This window comes from Anser brachyrhynchus, assembly GCF_964034855.1.
Source record: "Anser brachyrhynchus genome assembly, chromosome: 5".
NCBI classification, from domain to species: domain Eukaryota; kingdom Metazoa; phylum Chordata; class Aves; order Anseriformes; family Anatidae; genus Anser; species Anser brachyrhynchus.
In genome coordinates, this window is record NC_137699.1 from 47,718,303 (window position 1) to 47,738,860 (window position 20,558).

At 40.5% G+C, this 20,558-nt stretch overlaps 1 protein-coding gene across 6 annotated transcripts in view; it reads right to left on the reverse strand.

Moving 5' to 3' along the window:
• The window catches only part of KCNK10 (potassium two pore domain channel subfamily K member 10), a 71,605-nt gene extending 67,970 nt beyond the window's left edge, over positions 1–3,635 (reverse strand). The window contains exons 1-2 of one of the 6 annotated variants that reach the window (XM_080593021.1): positions 3,449–3,635; positions 2,253–2,310 (exon numbers count right to left, since the gene is read on the reverse strand). In XM_080593021.1, coding sequence (XP_080449147.1) covers positions 2,253–2,304 — 52 coding nt within the window. In that variant the 5' untranslated portion in view covers positions 2,305–2,310; positions 3,449–3,635. Of the gene's footprint in view, positions 1–2,252; positions 2,311–2,790; positions 3,029–3,060; positions 3,396–3,448 lie in introns of those variants that run through there. The other 5 variants (XM_080593017.1, XM_080593016.1, XM_080593019.1 and 2 more) reach the window with 5 other exon arrangements.
• Between the last annotated feature and the right edge of the window lie 16,923 nt (positions 3,636–20,558).

A 20,558-nucleotide genomic window follows, 5' to 3' on the forward strand; every position in this document is an offset into this window, starting at 1 on the left:
AAAAAATATTTCTAGAAAATATTGCTTGGATTAATCTGATTTAAACAAGCTTTGAGATACCACAGTTCTCACACACATCTTCAGACTGCTAGCTTGCTTGCCAGGAACATCAGTTGATATATTTCAAGCAGCTAACTGGTAGCACAAGTTAGCACAATTCATGCTAGACAGAACTGTGGAAACTGCATGTTCTCAGTCTGACCAGAACAGAGCACTATCATACAATGCACGCTGAAATGAGCTGGGTACTTGAGTGTGAAGGTTAACTGTACCTGAGTTCTGCTTTTAATACTCAGGACTCTTTGTATCCTTTCACTGCAAAATTTCTCTACCTTGATCTTTGTATCTAAGAAAACAGTAATCAAAATGTAGCACCATTCTTCACATGTACATGCAGAGAACAGACTACATAGGTAACATTGGACTATCCTGCGCTGATTAAAGGATTGGACCTTAGACAACTTTTCCTTAGCAATTTGTTTTTGTTTTTCCATTCCACTGATTTTTATCTATTTCCTGAGTCCCTTGGAGAATTAGAAATTAACATTTTTTGCTTCCTTCCTGAGCATACATTAGCATCCTTGCTGCCTGGCTAATGAAGTCAATACACTGAGGGGAAATAACAGGTAGCGTTCTGCAGTCCTTACCAGGGATTCAGCTTGGCAGAGAGGAAACCTGCTGGCTCTGAGGTCTTCGACCTGTCACAATACCAGTGGTTCTGGGCACATTAGTAGGTTGTGACCAACCACCTGTTGGATCCATATGCTTTAAAAGTAATTACCAAGCAAGGAGGCTGTATGCAGAACGCCAGCAGCACAGCTTCCTCTGTGCCTTGTCAGGGGAGAGGAGGAAAGAGCTTTTCACAGTAAAAGGCGTTTTGCAATGCATAAAATGACATAAAATGAAGCAACAGCAAACACAGATTCAGAAATGCGCCTGGGAAGAGCAAGTTTTCACCGCAGGATAAGGAATATACTGTCATTAAAATAACCAGATCTCTGTTAGCACTGCTGCCCATGTGTTCCTTGTGCAGCTGAGGGCGGAGGATGCTGATGAGTTCATTTCAGCCTTCACCTAATTGAAGATGTAGTAAGGCTTAAACTAAAGCTTGTGTATACTATTCAAACAGCACATCAGATCTGCTCAGCAGAAAGAAGTCTGTTCTGCTGTATTCTTCTACACCAGGAAAAACTGTTTCTAACATTTCATTTTGTAGATGTGAGGGCATGGAGGATGACAGACAAATTGACCACTAAAACCAAACCTGCGGAATAAAGATGAATAACCAACACCCATGCTATCACTTCAGACTTCCTGCAAGCACTGCTGTACAACGACTGGCTGCCAGCAGTTCTGCTGCAAACCTAAGCATATGGCTTCAAGTTGCTTCGCTCCTGAACCAATGCACAGAAATATGACACACCAGCATACACATCACCAGTAGTTTTTTTTACAGTCATTTCTTCTGTAGGATGCATATAAGCCTCCTCCCATGTCAGAAAGGGAGAGCATTTCATTACAGTTTATTTTAAAACAGAACTTGGATCATTTTATTGAAAACCACTGCACTGGCGTAAATCTCCTGCCACCATCACACAAACACACTGCCCAAGACAGAGTCCAAACCTAACCATAGAGTTAATCAAACTATCCACTTGGGCTGAACAATTGTTAACACAACAGTGCAAAAAGTCAAGGGGTCCCTCTGGGCTCCACTATTTAATGTCTTTTTATACTGTCCACACTATGGGTTACACTGCAGCAGCATTTTGCTCCAGTTGCTTGCCAACAAACATTTGCCATCGAGGAGCTCTGAGCAAGCTGTCACATCTGTGTCCACTCCTGTACCACCCATTTAGCAGAGACAATGATCACTAGAAACAACAAAGGAGCCACAGATAAAACAAACAATGCTCTGAGCCAGGGATCACAGCCATCCCAGGCAACTTTGCCGGGGAAATACTCAAGAAAAAGGGAGGGAAGGGAAGGGTGACATCAAATATAGAACTGCAAAACTTACACCGAAAAGAGGCTTTACCCACGCACCCACCCAACCCCACATCTGAGGAGTGTTTCCCAACGCAGCGCTAAGACTGAGCAAGAAAGCCTGTGCAGTGCACATGGGAAGCAGACGAGCACCCAGCGTCTCCTCCCATTTGGAGTCAAATAGTCCCCTACGAGTCACTCGACAGAAGGAGTAACAATAATAATTGTTATTATTGTAGTAATGGTAGTAATAGAGATTCACCAACCTTGAGGATCCCAGTTCACCTGTTTTCTTGGAGTCTCGATTGGAAATTTCATCGCTTCCTTTTTGCACAGGGAGGAAAAAGAATTAAATAAATTCCCAACCTTCCTGTCTCGATGCTGCAGTCAAACAAATTAATTTCAAATTATAGGGAGCCTGCGCCGTTTGACTGAGGGGAACTGGTGGTTGCCAAGGCAAGAAATACACAAATAAATCAAAGGAGGTGGGGAAGGGCGGGGAGGGGAGGGCAGTGCTGGGGTTTGTACCGGCGAGGTGAGGAGGGGTGCGGGGATGAAGTGGGGGCTGGAGGGGACCTGGGAGGGGGAGAGGAGCAGGATGGGGTGGGCAGGGGGTCGGGGTGCCGCCGCCTCCCGGGGATGCTGCCGGCAGCCCCCTGCAGGGGTCGGGGTGGCGGGGTCCCCGCTTGCTGCGCCCACCTGAGGGGGGCACGGCGCTGGGGAGCCCAGCCCAGCCCCGGGGGCACCTCCCAGAGGCAGACACCCACGCTCCCCAGGTCGAAGCCACCCCAAAACCGAGCCCACCTCGGCTCAGCCCTGGGCAGGGTACCCACAGCCAGCCAGCGGGGCGAGCTGCAGCCGCATGGCCGGGGGAGGCTGGGCACCCCCGGCTGGGTGCAGGAGGAGGAGGAGGAGGAGGAGGAAGGAGCCACCCTATAGCTTTGGAGGGAATTCACCGAGCCCCTCCGTGCACTGGCTTAGGGAGGGGGTGGGCAGAGGCTGCCGGTCCCTTTGTAAGAGGCGGCGGGGGATGGAGGGGGGCTCCCGTGTGGGGGTGCTCCCGCTGGTACTTACGGGGTCCCCTTCCCCGGAGGAGGATGCAGGCTTGTTTGGCGGAGTTTGCAGCCGGAGCCACGCTCGGCTAGCTACTAGCAGCAGCAGCAGCAGCACATGGCAGGAGTACGGCAGCAGCCAGAGGCTCCTCCGCAGCGCCGGGGGAGGGGAAGGGCAGGGATGCTCGCAGCCCGCTCACACCCTGACGGGGCGGCCAGCCCCGCACCGTGGGGGTCCCTTTCCCCCTACCCACCCCGCACCCTGGGCACGGACAGGCGGCTGGCGGAGCGGGGAGATGCGGCCAGGCTGCGGGGAAGGGGCGGGAGGGATGGGAGGCAGGCACAGGGGGGCTCCGGGCCCTCCCAGGCTCTCAGGGGGCTTTGGCAAAATGGAGGATGCTTGGGTGTACCTCGTGCAACGACCAGGCGCTCGCTACTTGGCCAAGCTGCGTTTTTCCGCCTCCCCCTCCTACTCCACGCTTTCCCTCAAACCCAAAACAGGCTGTGAACTGTCCACACCAGGAAGGTCTCCAGTTCTAGTTACAATATATGCCTCGGCTTCCCTCCCTCAGCCAGGCGAACAAAACCCCAGCCCCTCTGGGGACTTGAAGGAAGAGTGTGCAGGGTTAACCCTGTCCTGCCTCCTCTCCTTCACAGTGGAGATGAACTCATTGGGTGAAGGGGATCACTCACTGGTGATGGTTAGGTGGAGAAATCCACCTATTCACATGGGTCATGGGTCAGAGACCCATATCAGAATCAGTGGTGAAGTCCATAGCCAGGACCTTTTGAATTTTTAGGACACAAGGCTGTAATCTAAACTTGGTGCCTAGGACACCTGCTTTTTGCCCCGTACTTCCTTTTATCCAATTGCCCTCTCTGTCTTGCTTTCTTATCTCTTGCTCAGACGCTAGTTAACCTTGTAAGATGGAAAGGAGAAATCTGCCTGAGTGAAAAATAACGCAGTCTGAAGTGTGTGGCTCTCCTCAGGAAACTCTTATTGTGGAGGTTGGCACACTCTTTTCACTTCCACATTCAGGAGCTAAATAGCACACATCCCTGTCTGCCCCCAGTCTTTGTTCAACCCTAACCAGGAAGGGAAAATCAGTATTTGTGAATCCACAACCAAATGAAGGTGTGCAAGGTCCTGTGAAGCAGTAGGTAGTTTGAAGGAACTAGATGCAGTAGTGAAAGTTTTCCTGGGGGGAGGTGCTGGAAGTCTGTTCTTTCCTAATCCAAGCACCCCTGCGGCTCTTGTTTTGTGTTGTACAGGAGGAGGCGGGAGAGGCTGCTCTAAGGGAGGACATGGTGAGAATTATAATGAGTCTGAGCTCACTCAGACTTGAATTTGAGATGATTGCAATGATGACACCAGGAAAACATGGTATTTCCTTTGCAAGCACACCACGATGCATTCTGAAGAGGCTTTGGGAATCCTGTTGACGTTACCTCTTCAAACTGAATGGAAAAAAATGAGAATAGGCTTTGTTAATTGTGCATTATGATCACTTGAGTCATGATTGGGAAATATTTTCATTATTCTAGTAACCAAGAAAGACTTCAAACAAGACTTCTGAGCCCCTAGTTCTGAAGAACTACTAATGTGTAGTTCTTTATGAGTATAATATCTATATGTACACATACACATATATAATATATATATATGCATGTATATAACTTCAGCATTCAAAACAGTTACCATTTTACTGGTATCTTGTACATTACTGGGAAAAATAGATGTTTGGACGTATATTACTCAATTGTCATTAGGAGCTCTGTCACCCTAACCCAAGCAATACTTTGTCTTTGTGCCAAAACTACTAGCAGTTAACTGATAAGGTGGGTATTGTTCTGTAGACATTTGTCCACTGAGAACTCAACAGGCTCCTGCAAGGCCAACAACATTTAATACCTGTTAACATAAGCAGGAAATAAACCTATAGACTGGAAGGGAAATCTTCAGGCAGTTTCATTACCAAGCTTTTGCAAAAAAGCAGATCCTGATTGTTACTGGCTAAAGAAGAATTTTCATATGGCCACAAGAATCTTTTAGTATTAAGCTAAAACGATATCTCATTTGTTTGACTTACAGTATCATGAAAACACCAGGTTCCTAATAATGACAAAATACCATATTCCTGTCTCTTGTATCTTCTTAATGTTCCTATATTCCCCAAAAGTATACATAAGCTCTACACAAACATCTGCCTGGTTCCAGCTATATGGTTTAAAAATCTTGTGGCAAATCAATTGTGATCTGTCAAGTACAGAAATACACAATGTCATATAATCGTTTTGCAATTTTTTACCGTGTTATGATCATGGAAATCTTGCTCAACTATTTCAATACCTCAGACCTGCAGTTTTATCTATTGGGCCAATTTATTCCCAAAGTAACTCATTGAAAATCAATGGGGTTACTCCAGAGATGGATTTGGCACAATAAGCGCATCTTTCACTGACAGCACAGCTGTTGCATAGAAACATAACTATTATCTTATGCAAATAAAAGGCCTTTCACCCCTCAGTGATGTTGAATTCTCATGATAGGGAGAACTGGTGCCTTGAAGCTATAGTGTTTCAAGCTGTTACTCTGTCAACTTTTATAAGCTAAGTGGATCCAGTAATGTTTAATATTTAAATGGGAGACCACTAGGAAAAAACTAAATATAGCACAATCAATCTACTTTAGTACTTGCATAAAATTTTTCAGAACTTGACTTTTTATCAGTAGTTCATCAAACTGGTCTGCTTAAATTCTTCTTTTTCTTTTAGGGCTCATTGTTCAGACCTTATGGCCTCAGAGTTGGCTGAGTGTCTTAGAGGAGTGGGCCTGTGACCATCACAACACAACAGACAAGAGACTTTCTATTACAAGCAATCCCACTGGCAGAAGAATAAAATGCTAAGTGCTGTTTTACTGTTCATTAGTAATATGTCATGAGTGATTTAGAAGCTGTTCTGATGCAACTGAAAGAAACCCACAGCAGAACTGATGAGTAAGTAGATCTTATACCTACTTAAATCCAGTGAACAGGACCTGAAAAATGCATTTATAGTAGATAGAGATCACCTGTAACTTGTTATGTTCCCTTTCTTGGGTGTACTGAAGGGATAAGACATGGTTAGATGGAAGTCTATGGCAGTCCTTGTGTCATCACTTTGCAATACGCACATTTGTGCATCTAACTATTCAGTTTCTGGTTAACTATATGGTTGTTTGAAATCTGGTATTTCTGACTGTGAAGATTATTCTTTATTTGGTTTATTGCCTGAAGACTGCTCATATTTACACTCAGACCAAGAAAGCCAGAGAATAATCCAAGTGAAGTGCATTCCGTTCTTTAAGTTCTATTGACCCATCCTTCTGTAGTATGAATTTGGATAGGATCCAATGCAGGATCCTTTTATAGTTCTTTATTGTCTAGGAAGCCTTCTGTCTAGGAAGACCTTTAAAAGCCTTCTCTATAGGATGACCTGAAGACCTTTCTTCAGAAGGATTTTGGAAGCTTTAGCGTAGGTAGGAATCACAAAGGTAACTAATTATCGGGACTACTACAAACTGTGCAAGGAAAACCAACCTACTATTGTCTTCTACTTCATGCAGTTTCTTAGAAAGTGTTAAGTCTTAGCATGCAGTGCTGTGTCTTGATTTCAGGAATGAACCCATAGAATTGTACATTTACTTCTTATTGGCAGAAATGGTTTCAATGAAATCAGTGAGACTACTTGAGGCTATTACACCACAGTAACAGCCTTTGCCAGGATAGGATTTATTCAGGTCTGAGCTGTTTGAGTTACCACAGCTTGTCTGCAAGTTCCTTTGGCCAGTGACACTAAACAGAATACTCTATGGATCCTGCCTCTCATATCCTAACACAATTCATATTTCCAGCCTCACTGTAAGCATCCACCCCTGAAATGCCTGAACTGGAGATGGGGTATCTGGTTTGAAGTTTGTCATCATCTTCTTCATCCTCAGTTCTTTCCTGGTAACCATTTTTCATTAGCCAGACTCGAGCTTTCAGGCACCTGTCATATCAATCCCTTTGTATTGCCAGCAAGAACTCAAGTGGAATAGCTACCTCACGTTTTTATTCTATCTGAAAAAGTGCACTACACACACATTTTTATTATAATAATATAATGTAGCATTTTGTGCAGGAAAAGTTCTGCCATGTAGAAAAGCATTAACTCAAGCTGCATAGTACTGAGTCTCTGTCTGAACCCACTTACATCTGTTTCACATTAGTTTAATTTGACTTCAGTACAATTACTCCTGAATCACAGTCATGGGAGAATTACAATCTGGCCTTTAGTTTTTCCATGATGTCTCCAAAGAATCTTCATAAGATCAAAGTCTGATATGTGACAAAAATAGAAAGCTTGATTAATAAAAACAAGCCACCAAATTCATTTTAGAGCAATACTGTTCTCTCTTGTCATTTTTTCAAAGATTTCTTACTAGATAGCTACAAGAAGCTTTACCTTAGCAGGTTGATAACTTTCCTCTATATTAAACAGGAAATTTGGGGTTAGCCTTCAGAGATACCTATGTTCCTTTGCCATTCACACCACCAGCAGAGTCATGAAGGAGAGGGTGGGTGCAGAAGACCATCCAGCCCAGCAGTGGCTTTCAGCACCCTGGACAGTTGAAGCTCCCCGGCAGTTCCTGGCTGAGGGACCAAGGCGAGAGGGAGCCAAGCAGCTAGCAGCTCCCAGCTCCCTGCTGCATGAGCTGCCTGGCCCCAGGCACTGATTTTCCACGTCCCGGGTGACAGTCTGGCCTGCCAAGGCAATGCGGTGCCAATGCAGAGGCAATGCAGACTTTCTGAAGCAATGCAGGCACAGGGGAAGAGTTGCACACAAAATATCTGGACGGGAAATGGAGACAATGGATGAAGGGAAGTGCATATCAGAAAAATACTGACAGGATTTGGCATAGGTAGAAAGAGAATGGGAAAACCCAAAAGCTTGTGATGTGATTGAAGGACTGGAGAATAAAGAGCATGAAAATGGCAAGGAAAAGTGGGTGGGACACAGACTCCTCAGCTTTAAAGGAGAATGGTGGATAAGTGAGAGGATGTGTTTAATGTGATACTGAAATATATTAAATCACATCTGTGCACCAAGGAGTCATTCAAGGGGTAGTCTAAAATTGCACTACTGGAGCAGATCAAGGAAAACAAAACAAAATAACATGATTTTGTGTATATGCTTGTTGCTCTAATATTTCTTTGTTTAATGGCTACAGATGTAAGAAATACACTTATAAAGCTTTGTACTTAGATCTTGTGGGGATCTTGGGCAAGGCTCCATAATAGTCCTTACTGTTGTATAGCCTGACTATTTCCTACCTAATCTGCAGGACTAGTAGAACCAATCCAGCCACTTGCATATCCTGTACTCTGATCCACCATCCAGCAGATGTGACAGCAACCTCATCAGCCAGTAGGGCAGGTGCCATACATGCCAAAGAAGTTAACGCTGGTCAGAAGCGTTGTCTTACCACCCATTTTAATGAAAATTTTCACCAGTTCTTAGAATCAAGCATGCCAGTAACCGCAGCTGTTCCTTTCACTGTTTTTCAATGAAGTGCATCGTCCTACCAGCCTATTAAATGTGGGGATTAATGCAGCTACAGAACAGTTAAAGTAGGGAGGAACAGTCTGCACAGACACCATTCACTGTGACCAGTCCTCCTACAGCTTTTAGTTGTGCCTATTTCTTTTCTACTCTGAACAGCAGGGAAAGAAAGAAGCTATACTGAGCATTTAAAGAGCTGACTACAACTCTTGCATTAATTATCATCACTTTTACAGTACTCAGAAGAGCTTTACTACTTTCTAAATTAAGTAACATTTTTCACATGGCTCATGTAGTAAGAAGCCGTTCCCAAAATATGTAAGTGATGGTATTTAGTATGGAACTGTGGAATAGGGGATAAAATCAGGCTTCCTTCTCTGTTTCACTCCCAGAACTCTCCCCTACCTTCCCCCAACTTCGTAGCCAAGCACACGTCTTTCAGCCACACCATACAGATGTAGAACTTTTGCAGTCAGTAGTTTAGCCATTGTATGAAGGGTAACACTCTGAATTCCCTAGGGCTCTCTCTCTGCACACCACTGGCACCTTCAGTGCTGGGTCTCTTGGGAAAAAAAGACTTTGAAACAGGATGATATTTCAAGCAAAATCAGATCAATAAATTATTATTCTGTTGTAGGAAGAGCGGGGGCTATGTTCTGAGTGCAAATTAGAAATTATTAATATTTATTACAGAAACAGTATGCCAGACACTGTAACAATAAGGAGAAAAAAATGTCTCATGATGGAATATCTTAATACACTAGCAAGGAAAAAGATCTATTCCCACATTTCTGAAGATGCATCACCTAGCAATAATTTGAGTTTTGAGGCATCCCAATTTGAGCTTCTACACAAATCATACACATGCACATATATATAGACATGAATAAGAAGTACAAACACAAACTCAGGAGTGGAATCTAGTGAACTTGGTAAAAAAAAAGAAAGTAATGAAATGACAAGATTCATCCTAGTATATAATGTCACCATCTACAACAACTACCCTGATGATCATATTCTCCCTTTCATTAACTGTTTCATAGTATATTGTGAGATAAGATATAGTGGGATTCCAACAGTTTAGATGTAACATGGCAAGAGACTGCAGTGCTATTCACACATGGCATACTCTCACCAAAGTGAGAAGCTCACTGTGAATCAACCCATAGGCACTGGCTTCTCACAGTTAGCAGATCTGCTACAGCCCACAGACCAACAGGTGACATGCATTTCATTTTGCTACCCATGAAAAGGAAATATGTCACCCTATATAATTACAGTAAGCTCCTGGACTATGTGTAGTCTGAGGATATAATGGTATTATGAGGTTATGTAAATTGGGAATTGTACTGAGATAACATGTCTATGCTCAATAATGGAAAAATGTATAAACATCCTAAACTAACAATTGCAGGTTTGCTACAAGCAGCCTCCTTTGTACATTTAGATTTTGAATGCATATATTATTTAAGCCTTTTATGGAGTAATTCAGGAATGCATTCCTATGGCTCTAAAGCAGCTGCAGTAACTTCTGTATGTAAAATATAGAAAAATCTTGGGATCTTTTTTAAAAGAAGCAACATAAACCATTACATATATTTTTTCATCTTTACATTGTATTTGTCCATAAAGATCCCATTTAGTAGTTCTAATTTGTTTCATTACTACAGAAACACCACAATGTGGGTAATCTCTAGCTCAGAGATTTAACATGGTTGTTGAACAGACAGATCAAAATTACTTGTACTAAAAAATGCATGTACAACTCAGATAAGCACTCTTTTTTTCTTTTTTATTGTCACAAAGAAATAGTTTCACAAGGCTGTCTATTAAAGGAAAGACCTCCCCCTCATTTAGAACACTTCTTTGAAATACTAAAGAGTATTGGGGATTGGTGACTGCTTTATTACAGCAGCTGTCAACCAAAGCTTTCAACAGTGACAACTGATTTTCTATCCCCAGATGAAGATACCTTGGGAAAAAAAAAAAAAAAAAAAAAAAGCAGTTTTCAGAGTGTGCTGAGTACTTATTCTGAGAAAAAGATGCCCCTTTAAATCATCTCCAGTTGACCACTCAAAAACTCAGGAAACCAAAACAATTATTCCTGATCCATACTTACAAATTACTTGAGCCCAGGTTGCCAAAGTTACTTAAGCAACTAACTCCAAAAGAGTCAATAGCAGTTGGGCACCTGAATATCTTGTGAATCTCATTTTAAGCACATAACACCAAATCCCTCAGTGGTGTAACTGTGATAATGGAACAATGTTGGCAAGCATTTTGAGTAAAGGAAGAAGACGGAGTGAATGTAGACTCTGTCATAATCGTAATTGGTTATCTACAAAGACAGTGGCAAAAATTGACCCCATTGTAGAGTTCACAAGTAGTGTAAAGCTGTACATTTATGATGCAAGCTTTCTGAATGCCAAGCTGGAACTCAGTGCAGCTATGATTGTATAAATGTTGACAGAAATTTGATGCTACTAATATTAGATGCCACTAAATATATAAACAGGCATGGAAGTTTGCCATTACAGGTCCCCGTTAGATAGATCAATAACTTGCCTTTGCCAATGCCTGTACTTGCTTCTTCAAGGAGAAACATAATACAGCTAATTCTGTTTTCTTTGGCATCTTCACACTGAGTATCTGAAAACACACCTCTAGCAAATACGAATCATAGAAACCTTTTAGAATAAACATTATTATGACCATTTACAGATGAAACTATTGGTATATAGAATGGCATAGCATCTCATTTAATTTCATGAGAATCTTGAATAGAGGGAAAAATGAAAATGAGATTTTCCAAAGCCCAAACACTTAGCCAGAAAAAGAAGGTAATTTTATGATCTAAGAACCCAAATTAGTATATTGAAAACTACTGTTGTTTAAAAAAAAAAAAAATGTATGAATCAAGACATACACGTATATGTTCCTAGATTTTGTTTGGTAAAATACACTCCCCTTCCAGCAGTTCATTCCATGCAAAATACACTATGCATAAAACCACCTTCTCTCTCAATTACCACAAATATCAATAAGTTATGCATGCTGGCTACTTGAGTTATAAATCAGAACTCCATATTATTTTCTGGCAACATAGCATCATCCCTTAATTATAATTAATATCTCATTCTTGATTTTGTAACAGTCTAAAAAGAACAAATCATAAAAACTCTTTAATTTTTCATATTATGTAATCACAGAAATCTATACCTGTCAATTTATCCTTGTATGACAACTTCATTTTTCTCACTCCCATAATTCTCTTTGTCTTTTCAATCTTTATTTCGCTGTCTTGAAGAGCTGTAGCCAAAACTGAAACACAGACATGCTCATTAAAAATCTACTGCAACTTTTATTGCTTTCCCGTGCTTTTTCACATAGTAACATATTTGTTTCTCTCCTAACTGGATAAAGACATATATTCAAGGCAAGCTACAGAAAAGCTGTGATCCTGTTGTCTCCCCATTACTTACAGGAAACTCACTGAAGCAGTGAAATAAGTACTCAAGCAGTGACAAACCCTGAAATAAAAGAAATGGTATTTGACTCTTCAACATGTGTTTTTTTTTTTTCTGGTTCAGAGGTGTGACATCTTTATGGAAGACAGGATTTGGTTTGGCTGTGTTGCACTCTGATATTGGATGGATATTTAAACAAGTTTGGTTTTTCTTTAAAAAAAATAAATTACAGAACAAGCTTTGAAATGCAGCAAATACGTGCCTTGTGCATGAAAATTCTGTAAGATATGGCTGTTTTTCATGAAATTTTCAAAAATGAATAATATTTAAGGTTTGGCTTGAGCAATCATGTTGCTAAAGCAAGGATCTGTTTTGGGGCTATTTTATCCTCTACCATCACATTCATTATTCATTAATCAGAGGTTAGTAATAAAAGGCAGTCAACTTGTTTTTGTTAGCAGTTGTTTCTGATTCACACATAGTAGTAGGAGGAAATCCAGCTGTTGCAAAAATCGGATACACAACAGTCTGACAGCCCATAGCATCTTCAGAGCTGCAGAGGCTGCCATGGGAACTGACTCAGTTTTCCAGACAAAAGTAAACTGATATAGCTATATGTTTCATTATTTTGGAGAATCAAGTTTTCAGATCAGTATCACTGCAGCAGCCACAACACAGAAACACAAAAAATATGAACTCTTTACCAGTAATGTGATCCACAAAACTTAATGAAATCCAGAAGAAATAGCCACTGAAATCTTCAAATGAAAATTACAGAAAAACAAACAAACAAAACACCCTAGTTCTATTTTCAGCAAGTGAAATGGCAATCATTTTCTTTTTACACACAAAAAAAGGAATTGAAAGGGCTGAACTATCCTCAATCCCACTTCTGATTTTTTAAATCAAAGATTTTGCCATTGCCTCAAAATTACTGAAAGGACCATCTTTTCTTCAGACAATTCCAGAGCAACAAGGAAAACATATCTCCACACCTGCTAGTCTAAAGACAACAGTCTTACACAGTCTTGTGTTCACCTCCATTTTGTTTTCAGGAGGAGTGCTTTGCTTTGCTTTATACGTCAACTTCCTTTCTCAGGTATTTTATTCCACCTTAAAAATTGCTGATGTTGTTAAGGCCAGGAAAAACTGACGCTATATAAAACTTGCATTAAGTTTTAATAAATCAAATAACTAGTGTCTTAAACTTCTACCTCCTTGATCCCTAGACTTAGAAGAGTGATTAACAATACTACACCTGAGTAAATTCAATAGAAATTCCCTCCCTGTAACTTCTGCCAGAGTGAAAAGAGCCTACTAATATTTTCCAGCTTGTGTTATTTATTCATGTAGCACTTACTGGGTACTTACTGAAGAGTGCGTTGTTCTGTGGCTGTCAGGTGTCTCAGATCTTTACAGATGAAGGACATTGGTCCTTGTCGATGAGACAGAAAGAGCTTAGTCCACAACAGTTTCTCCAGAAATCCTTCCAGAGTTCCAAGAAAACTGAAAGATGGAAAAGAGAATTGCATGGGGGAGAGGAACATGACCAAGCTCAAGGTGAAACCAAACAACCAGAAAACTGTTAACATAGAAAAGAGGAAAACGATCCAGGCAGTGACAGGTCTGCTAGTTTGACTTCAAAGTTATTCAGGGATATACTTTGAAGAAAACAGAAACCCAGGCTATGTGGAAGTAATTAGTAAGTGAAATACGACCCAACTGGGTTTTATTAACAGTTGATCATGTCACACTACTTCAACACCTTGAAACAAATTTAATACAGTGGGCCTAATCTACCGACATTTTAACATTATAGAGTATTACGGGAAATCATTACTTAAGGTGCAGAAGATGAGAATGAATACAAGTACTGACAGGTTTTCTTGATAGGTAAATTACAGGGATTAGAGAGGGGTTACTGGTGCTGGTCCTTGAAGACCAGTCTGGGAACATTTCTGGTATTTGCACAGTATATTTTTTAAGAGCTAACTGTGCATATTTATAATGTATAGAATATGGGAATGACAGAAGTTGGAAAGTATTGCCAATGCTGAGAAGGAACAAATCACAATTTAGAAGGTACTCATTAGTACTGCAAACTTGTGTGGTACAAATTAGCATAAAATGTATTAGTAGCACCAACTGCAAAGGCATACGTTGGAGGACAAGTAAGGATTGTTATTATGAACAGTAGATGACAAAGGAGGAAAGAGATATGGGAATATTAACTGAACATGGGTAGTCTTGGAAAAGAAAATTCACATGAATCAGATAAAGGTTTCTAGCACAGATCTTACTAGAACAGATGAGGAAAACAACATGAATTGGGGGAAGGGGAAGTCTAACTCTAGCCACTTCTCAGTGAATAGAAGAACATGAAAAATTATTTAGCATTGAGACTAATACTGGTACAACATTAACGTACACTCATAATGAATTTAAATATTTCTAGTCATCTAAGAAATTAAATATTTGAGCAAACTTTTAAATAGGGCTGCAAGATTAAAAGCATAAAACTGTTCAGGCAGAGCTTGAGCAGTTTATGGAAGACATTTATATAATGTTATTGCCTGTCATTAAAGAAACCATCATAGAACATAAGACCTCTCCCTATCCTAGTCATATTTTCCTTTATTTCTATATTCTGCAACTGGTTTGCTTACTGAGAGTAATTTCAACCCCTTCTAGTCTTGTGTGGAATTGCTATACTCCATTATGATATCATTTTAACAGCCACTGATATTCACATTTAATATTAAAAGTGATCCTTTCCTAACTGGTTTCTGTGACAGTAGATTAAAAATATATATAATTCTATGTTTAGCACTCATCCATATCATGTAATCTGCAGTTTTGATATTTGTTACTCAAAGGATAAGTGTCATTTCTGTTTCTATTGATAAAAAAGCACAGTGCAAAAAGACTCATCCCAAATATGCAGGCAAGTGGGCTAACTCTTAAGCATCTCCATTTTTACTACAAGCTATGAATCCCGTTAAGGTGACTTAGACTGCAACCTACTCAGGCACCCGAATCGGTGTGTACACAAGGTCACACAAGTCACTGACAGGCTGTAAACAGGCTCTGAGCATCCTGACTCTTGGGTCTGTGAAACATCCATCAAACTGAACTCCCCTTTTCTTATTGATGCACATCACATGTTTATGGGGAGGGGGAAGTGTTCTTATACCAAATTCAGGTTCTGTCTCAATTGGAACATGGATATTCCTGAAGTCTTACGATGTCAGTATCAACTCACAAATTTAGTAAATAGCAGATTTTTTCCTTGGAATATAAATTTTAGTTGAAGGAAAATCCTAGACAATGTAACAGAACATACGTACTGTACTTCTTCCTAAGATGTTTTGTTTTACTATTAATGAAATGATTCCACAGAAAAATTACTCTTAGATGATTTCATTGCAAGAGTTAAACTTCATACCCTCCATTTTGATTCTTGCCATTTCCTTGCCCATTGCTTTCTTTCACACATAGTTACAAGTGGTTAAGGTGACAGAAACTGCTATTAGTTATGAAACATGGCATGCAAGATATTTTCTCAGTGTGTCGTTTTCATCTTCCAGTACGTGTAAACACACAGGCAATGTCATTACAGTGCCTTTTTAATCCAAAATTAAAAAAAAAAAAAAAAAAAGATTCCAGTTGGGAATTTCAGCCTATTTTCAGCCTATTACTAGTAAAATTGTATTGTATTTCACATTCACACACAAAGTCATGCAGATACTGAAAATGTAGGAGATTGCCATGGAAAATTAGAGTACGTATGTATTGTGTTTTGTAGGCAATTCTAAAGCTACCCTTGACAATCCCTCCTCTTGACCTTGTCAAAGCTAAAGGAACTCTCTTGAGCACAAAGGACCCCATTTGTTCAAGAACATGCATGGATTCACATGCTGCTAGGTGAGTGCAAGCACACTGTAATGGCTGTGTAGAAGGTAGATGGGCCACACCAGATGCCACATCGACATTCTTCTGTCTGCCTGCTGTAGGCAGGGTAGACATAGACAACCCATCCTGGCCTAAGCAGGAATACATTCACTGAGTTTACTACAGCTGTGTCATTTATATATGTCAAATTTGAGTCATATTACTCCATTATTGAGTGAAATATGAAAATACGTTTTCATCCTTTTTCTCTTTAATTACTATGAGTAAGCATTTCCATGTGACACAATAGGTATATCTATTAGAGAATAAAACATATCTTATGGTTTAGACAACTGGGTTATGACATTTACATTTTTTCCCCTTAAAATTCCAATTACACCATTAGTTACTGTAGTCTGTATTCTTTAATACCCAATAGTTCAAATAAAGTAATGAGAAAAGAGCAGCTCTCAGGCAACCAGTGCTAAAAAAGGACAGTTTTTCACGTACAAGCCTCCTGTCTGTAAACTTTCATGGGAACAGCAGATAAACAGAAAATGACACAGTGTAAGAATAAATATAAGCAGATCTTGAGTCACCCCAGCTACTGTTTTTTACATTATAGCCAAGAATAACATCTTCTACAATTTATATGTTTCTTCCCTGCCACATATAAAAAATATTGTTGTATCACAGGGATAGATGCATGATAAGACTCTGTACAGAACTGAAGAGAAAGAATTGATGTACAAAGTACTTCTGCACAGCAGCTTCCTGAAGGGGCTTTGGTGGTACTCACTTGTACTGCACGGGAGACCTTTTCTTCCAAGGTGACAAGTAGTATGGTGGTTTAACACTGTGCTAATAGAAACTTTAATGCATCCCTCTAGTTCCTCTCATCTTCTTTATCACATCCCCTCTTAGTTTAACTTAGCTCCATTATTGCATTCTAAATTATAGCATATTAAAACCTGCAGTTTTTAAGACATGGACCATCTCCTCTTAATTGTTTCAGCATCTTCATTCCCAGTAGGGCCCTATCCTTTACAGAAATCTCTGACTACTGTTGTCATACAAGCAATAACGAAACAACTAAGTGTGATGCCACGAAGAAAGGGAGTCTCCAGCCCTGTCAGAAAATGTAACTTTTGTATTATTTTGAAAGTAGCAAAGATATTTCAAGACTACATGATTTTAAATAACTCTAAGGACCGAGTGACCAAAACACATGCAGCACAATGGTAAACATGAGGCCAAAAAGAAATTCCTTCTAGAAAAGTGTGCTTAAAAAAAAAAGCTTTATTTCAGTAGTTACTTCAGTCATTTCTTTTTTGCCCTCATGCCAACTGTGTGAGAGCTACTCCATTTGCCTGACACATGAATTTCCTAAGTAGGTAGCAAAAAAATCTGCTCAGACAGCCTGTTTAAAAGCATTCAGAAAGCACTGCTTCCTCTGATGTTTCAGGGAAACGTTTTGCTTTCTAGACAGTTGTAGAACGGATTGCGAGGGTAATGGTCTGAATGTGCCGGCTGGGGATTGCTGCAAATCAGCAGCTGCCTGCTGCGAGCGGCAGCCAGTGTTTTGGAAGGCTGACACCCTGAGGCACAGGCGGGTGACGAAGCTGCACGGATACAGGGCACTGCTGCCAAAACTAAGGATCACGGATCTAAATAAAAACTCAAGGAAACCCAGGAGACTTATTTCCATCATAAAGTACACAGTGTGATGAATTCAGGGCTTTTCTGTAGGAAAACGGTGTGCAGATCTGCTTTTTGGGATGTCTTCTGCCTGCCTGTTTAGGCTTACTTTGATAGACAGCTGTAAGGAAAACAGAGCATGGAAGAAAATCAGTGGTTTGAAACAAGCAGACTCTCCAAAAAACTGCAGACTTCAATTCCCAAGCATTTTTTTCCAAGAAGGCCAAATCCCAGAAACGTGGAGTTCTGACATTATGAATTGCTCTCTGTCCCAAATGAGACGGTAACTGTTTGAGGTTCTGCCTGATACACACTCCTTTTCAGGGGAAACCAGGCCTGTGTCTGTGCTAAATGTGCAAAATAAAGTAAGCATCATATGGACTGTTTTCTGTTTTTGACATCCCTTTCTCTAACGACTTTGTTTCTTCCACAAAAATACACACTACCTTGGTCTTAAGAATGCTGTTTTGTTGCTAAATACCGTTAACTGTAAATTTACTGAACAGTAGGTGTCTCTGTCAGATGATGCACTGGGCTGACATAGTGTGCAAGTAGGTAATGTCACCTGTGAGGGTGACAGAGCACTGGAACAGGTTGCCCAGAGAGGCTGTAGAGTCTCCTTCTCTGGATGCCCCTGGATTCTCCCGCCTGGATGCCATCCAGCACAATGTGCTCTGGGTGACCCTGCTCAGCAGGGGCGTTGGACTAGATGATCTCCCCCCAACCTCGGCCGTTCTGTGAGTCTGTAATAGCTCTGTAAGCCCATGTCAGGATAGGGACAGGTGCCCATCTATGCTTCCAATGTGACTCACGTAACATATTCCTGCTGCTTTCATCCTCACCCAGTGCAGATGCACTTCAAAACCATGTTCTGATGTAATGCATTCCAAGGAAAAGGGGAAAATGCCCTCCTGAAAAAGACAGCCAACACCATTCAGTGCTGTGTTTCCTCTTTCCAAATTGGGAAAGGACAAATTTTACAGGTTTTGTCATGCTATTTCTTTGACTATGGTAGGCTCTCTGCAGCAATTCATTTTATTTATTTCTGAATTTATTTTGATGGATGGAAGTCTACGACTGATTCAATTTCTTTTAAGGCTTATTTTTATTTAGTACATGTTGCAGGACTTAATGTGTGAACACACAGCTATATAGCTGGGTTACCTTTTAATTACACTTAGAGTATGTAAGGACTGCGAGTCAGACCAGTTACAGACACATAAAGCTCTCGTATGTGTTGCCATAGGAGGTCAAAAATTTCAGAGCTGGGACATTTCTAGGATGCTGCTGATTGAGAGGGAACTAGTGGAAAATGCTACATTCCCTCAACGTTGCCTAGAAACCAGGGGAACAGTTGTGATATGTTTCTAAAAATGCTCACATTTGGGTGTTTTAATTATCTACATGGTGGAAACTATAGGAACAATAGGAGGGACAGTATCAGAAATACATTATTAGGCTCAGAGAGAACAGACTACTTACTGTGTGTTGGGTACAATACACTTAGAATTCAGGAAACTGAAAATAAGAATTCAGTAAAACAAAAAACATTAAATACAAAAATATTACTATGAGCAACTCATTTGGAGAGAGAGATGGAGAGACATGTTTTCAGTAGGATGATATGTGGAGCCAATACAGCACATTACAACTAATGGTCGGGATACCACAGAGAGGTGACCTCTCATGCACCTAACATTCTCTGTTGTATCATCAGTTATCTCAAATGGAAACTGTTTTAGAACTGTCTCTACCTCCACAATCTACTGGTTTAACTACAAGAATTATTTCAAAGAAGTCTAAGCCAGAGGCACTGAAAGACAAAAACTAAGGGAACTGATTTCCAGAAACCCTTTCCCCTAATTTTACATGTGATCAAAAATCTGCTTTGGGTGGAGTAGAGAGAGAGAGCAAAAATGAGAGAGCTGTTTGATTCAGGGCCTTTTGGATTTGCAGTTTGTGCACAGAGGAGTCGACAGATCAGATACTCTCCATGATACCTGTGCCCTACATCCAAAAGAGGCACAAGAGAAAAAAATGCTATCAAATGATTTAGTTTTGACAAAAGGGTAAGGTATTTGTGGCCTAATGGCTGACAGAAGCTGAAACACTATGAGAACAGACACCTTATGAAAAACAGTCAGGAAGACAGAGGGAATGGGGACCATGAGGCTTCGAAGGCATGTATTTTCTCTCCTGTCCTCTCTCAGATAAATTTTAAACTTACTAACTTTAGAGCTGATTTTACAGAAAGTGGTATTAGATTGTCAAAATAATCACTATAATGTGGAGCACAAGAACTAAGGCCTCATCCAAAAAGTATCTCACACAGCTAATAGGAATATCTAAAATTATCACAAACTAACGAAGCTTTGAAGTGAAGCCACAGGCTGCACACCAACTGTTAGGTGTTAGCAATAAACTTCAGCTATGCGCACAACATTCAAACATTGGCTACTGAAAAGTTTTCTAAAATATTTGGTAGAAGGTAGTGTCACACAGAAATTATTGGGGTGGATAAACCCCAGGTTTCATCCAGCATGAATACGTCTCCTTCTGTGACTTCCTGGGAGTTTTGAATGAGAAAAAAATAAGGAATAAATTGTTTTAAAATATCGTCTTCCTGATTTTGCCATGATTGTGAACTACATTCAAACTATTTTCCTGGAACATAAGAAAGGGTAGCAAATCACATAAACACCTGTATTCAATCTCTAATTCATAGGATATCCGAGTTGGAAGGGACCAGTTAATAATTGTAAGGGAACAATTAATAATTGTTTCCAGATCATGAAGGGGAATGACCTACAGGTATAATGCCTGTACTGTAATTAAAATGCCTTTCCTTTCAACATCTCTTCAACAACTCACGTTGAAG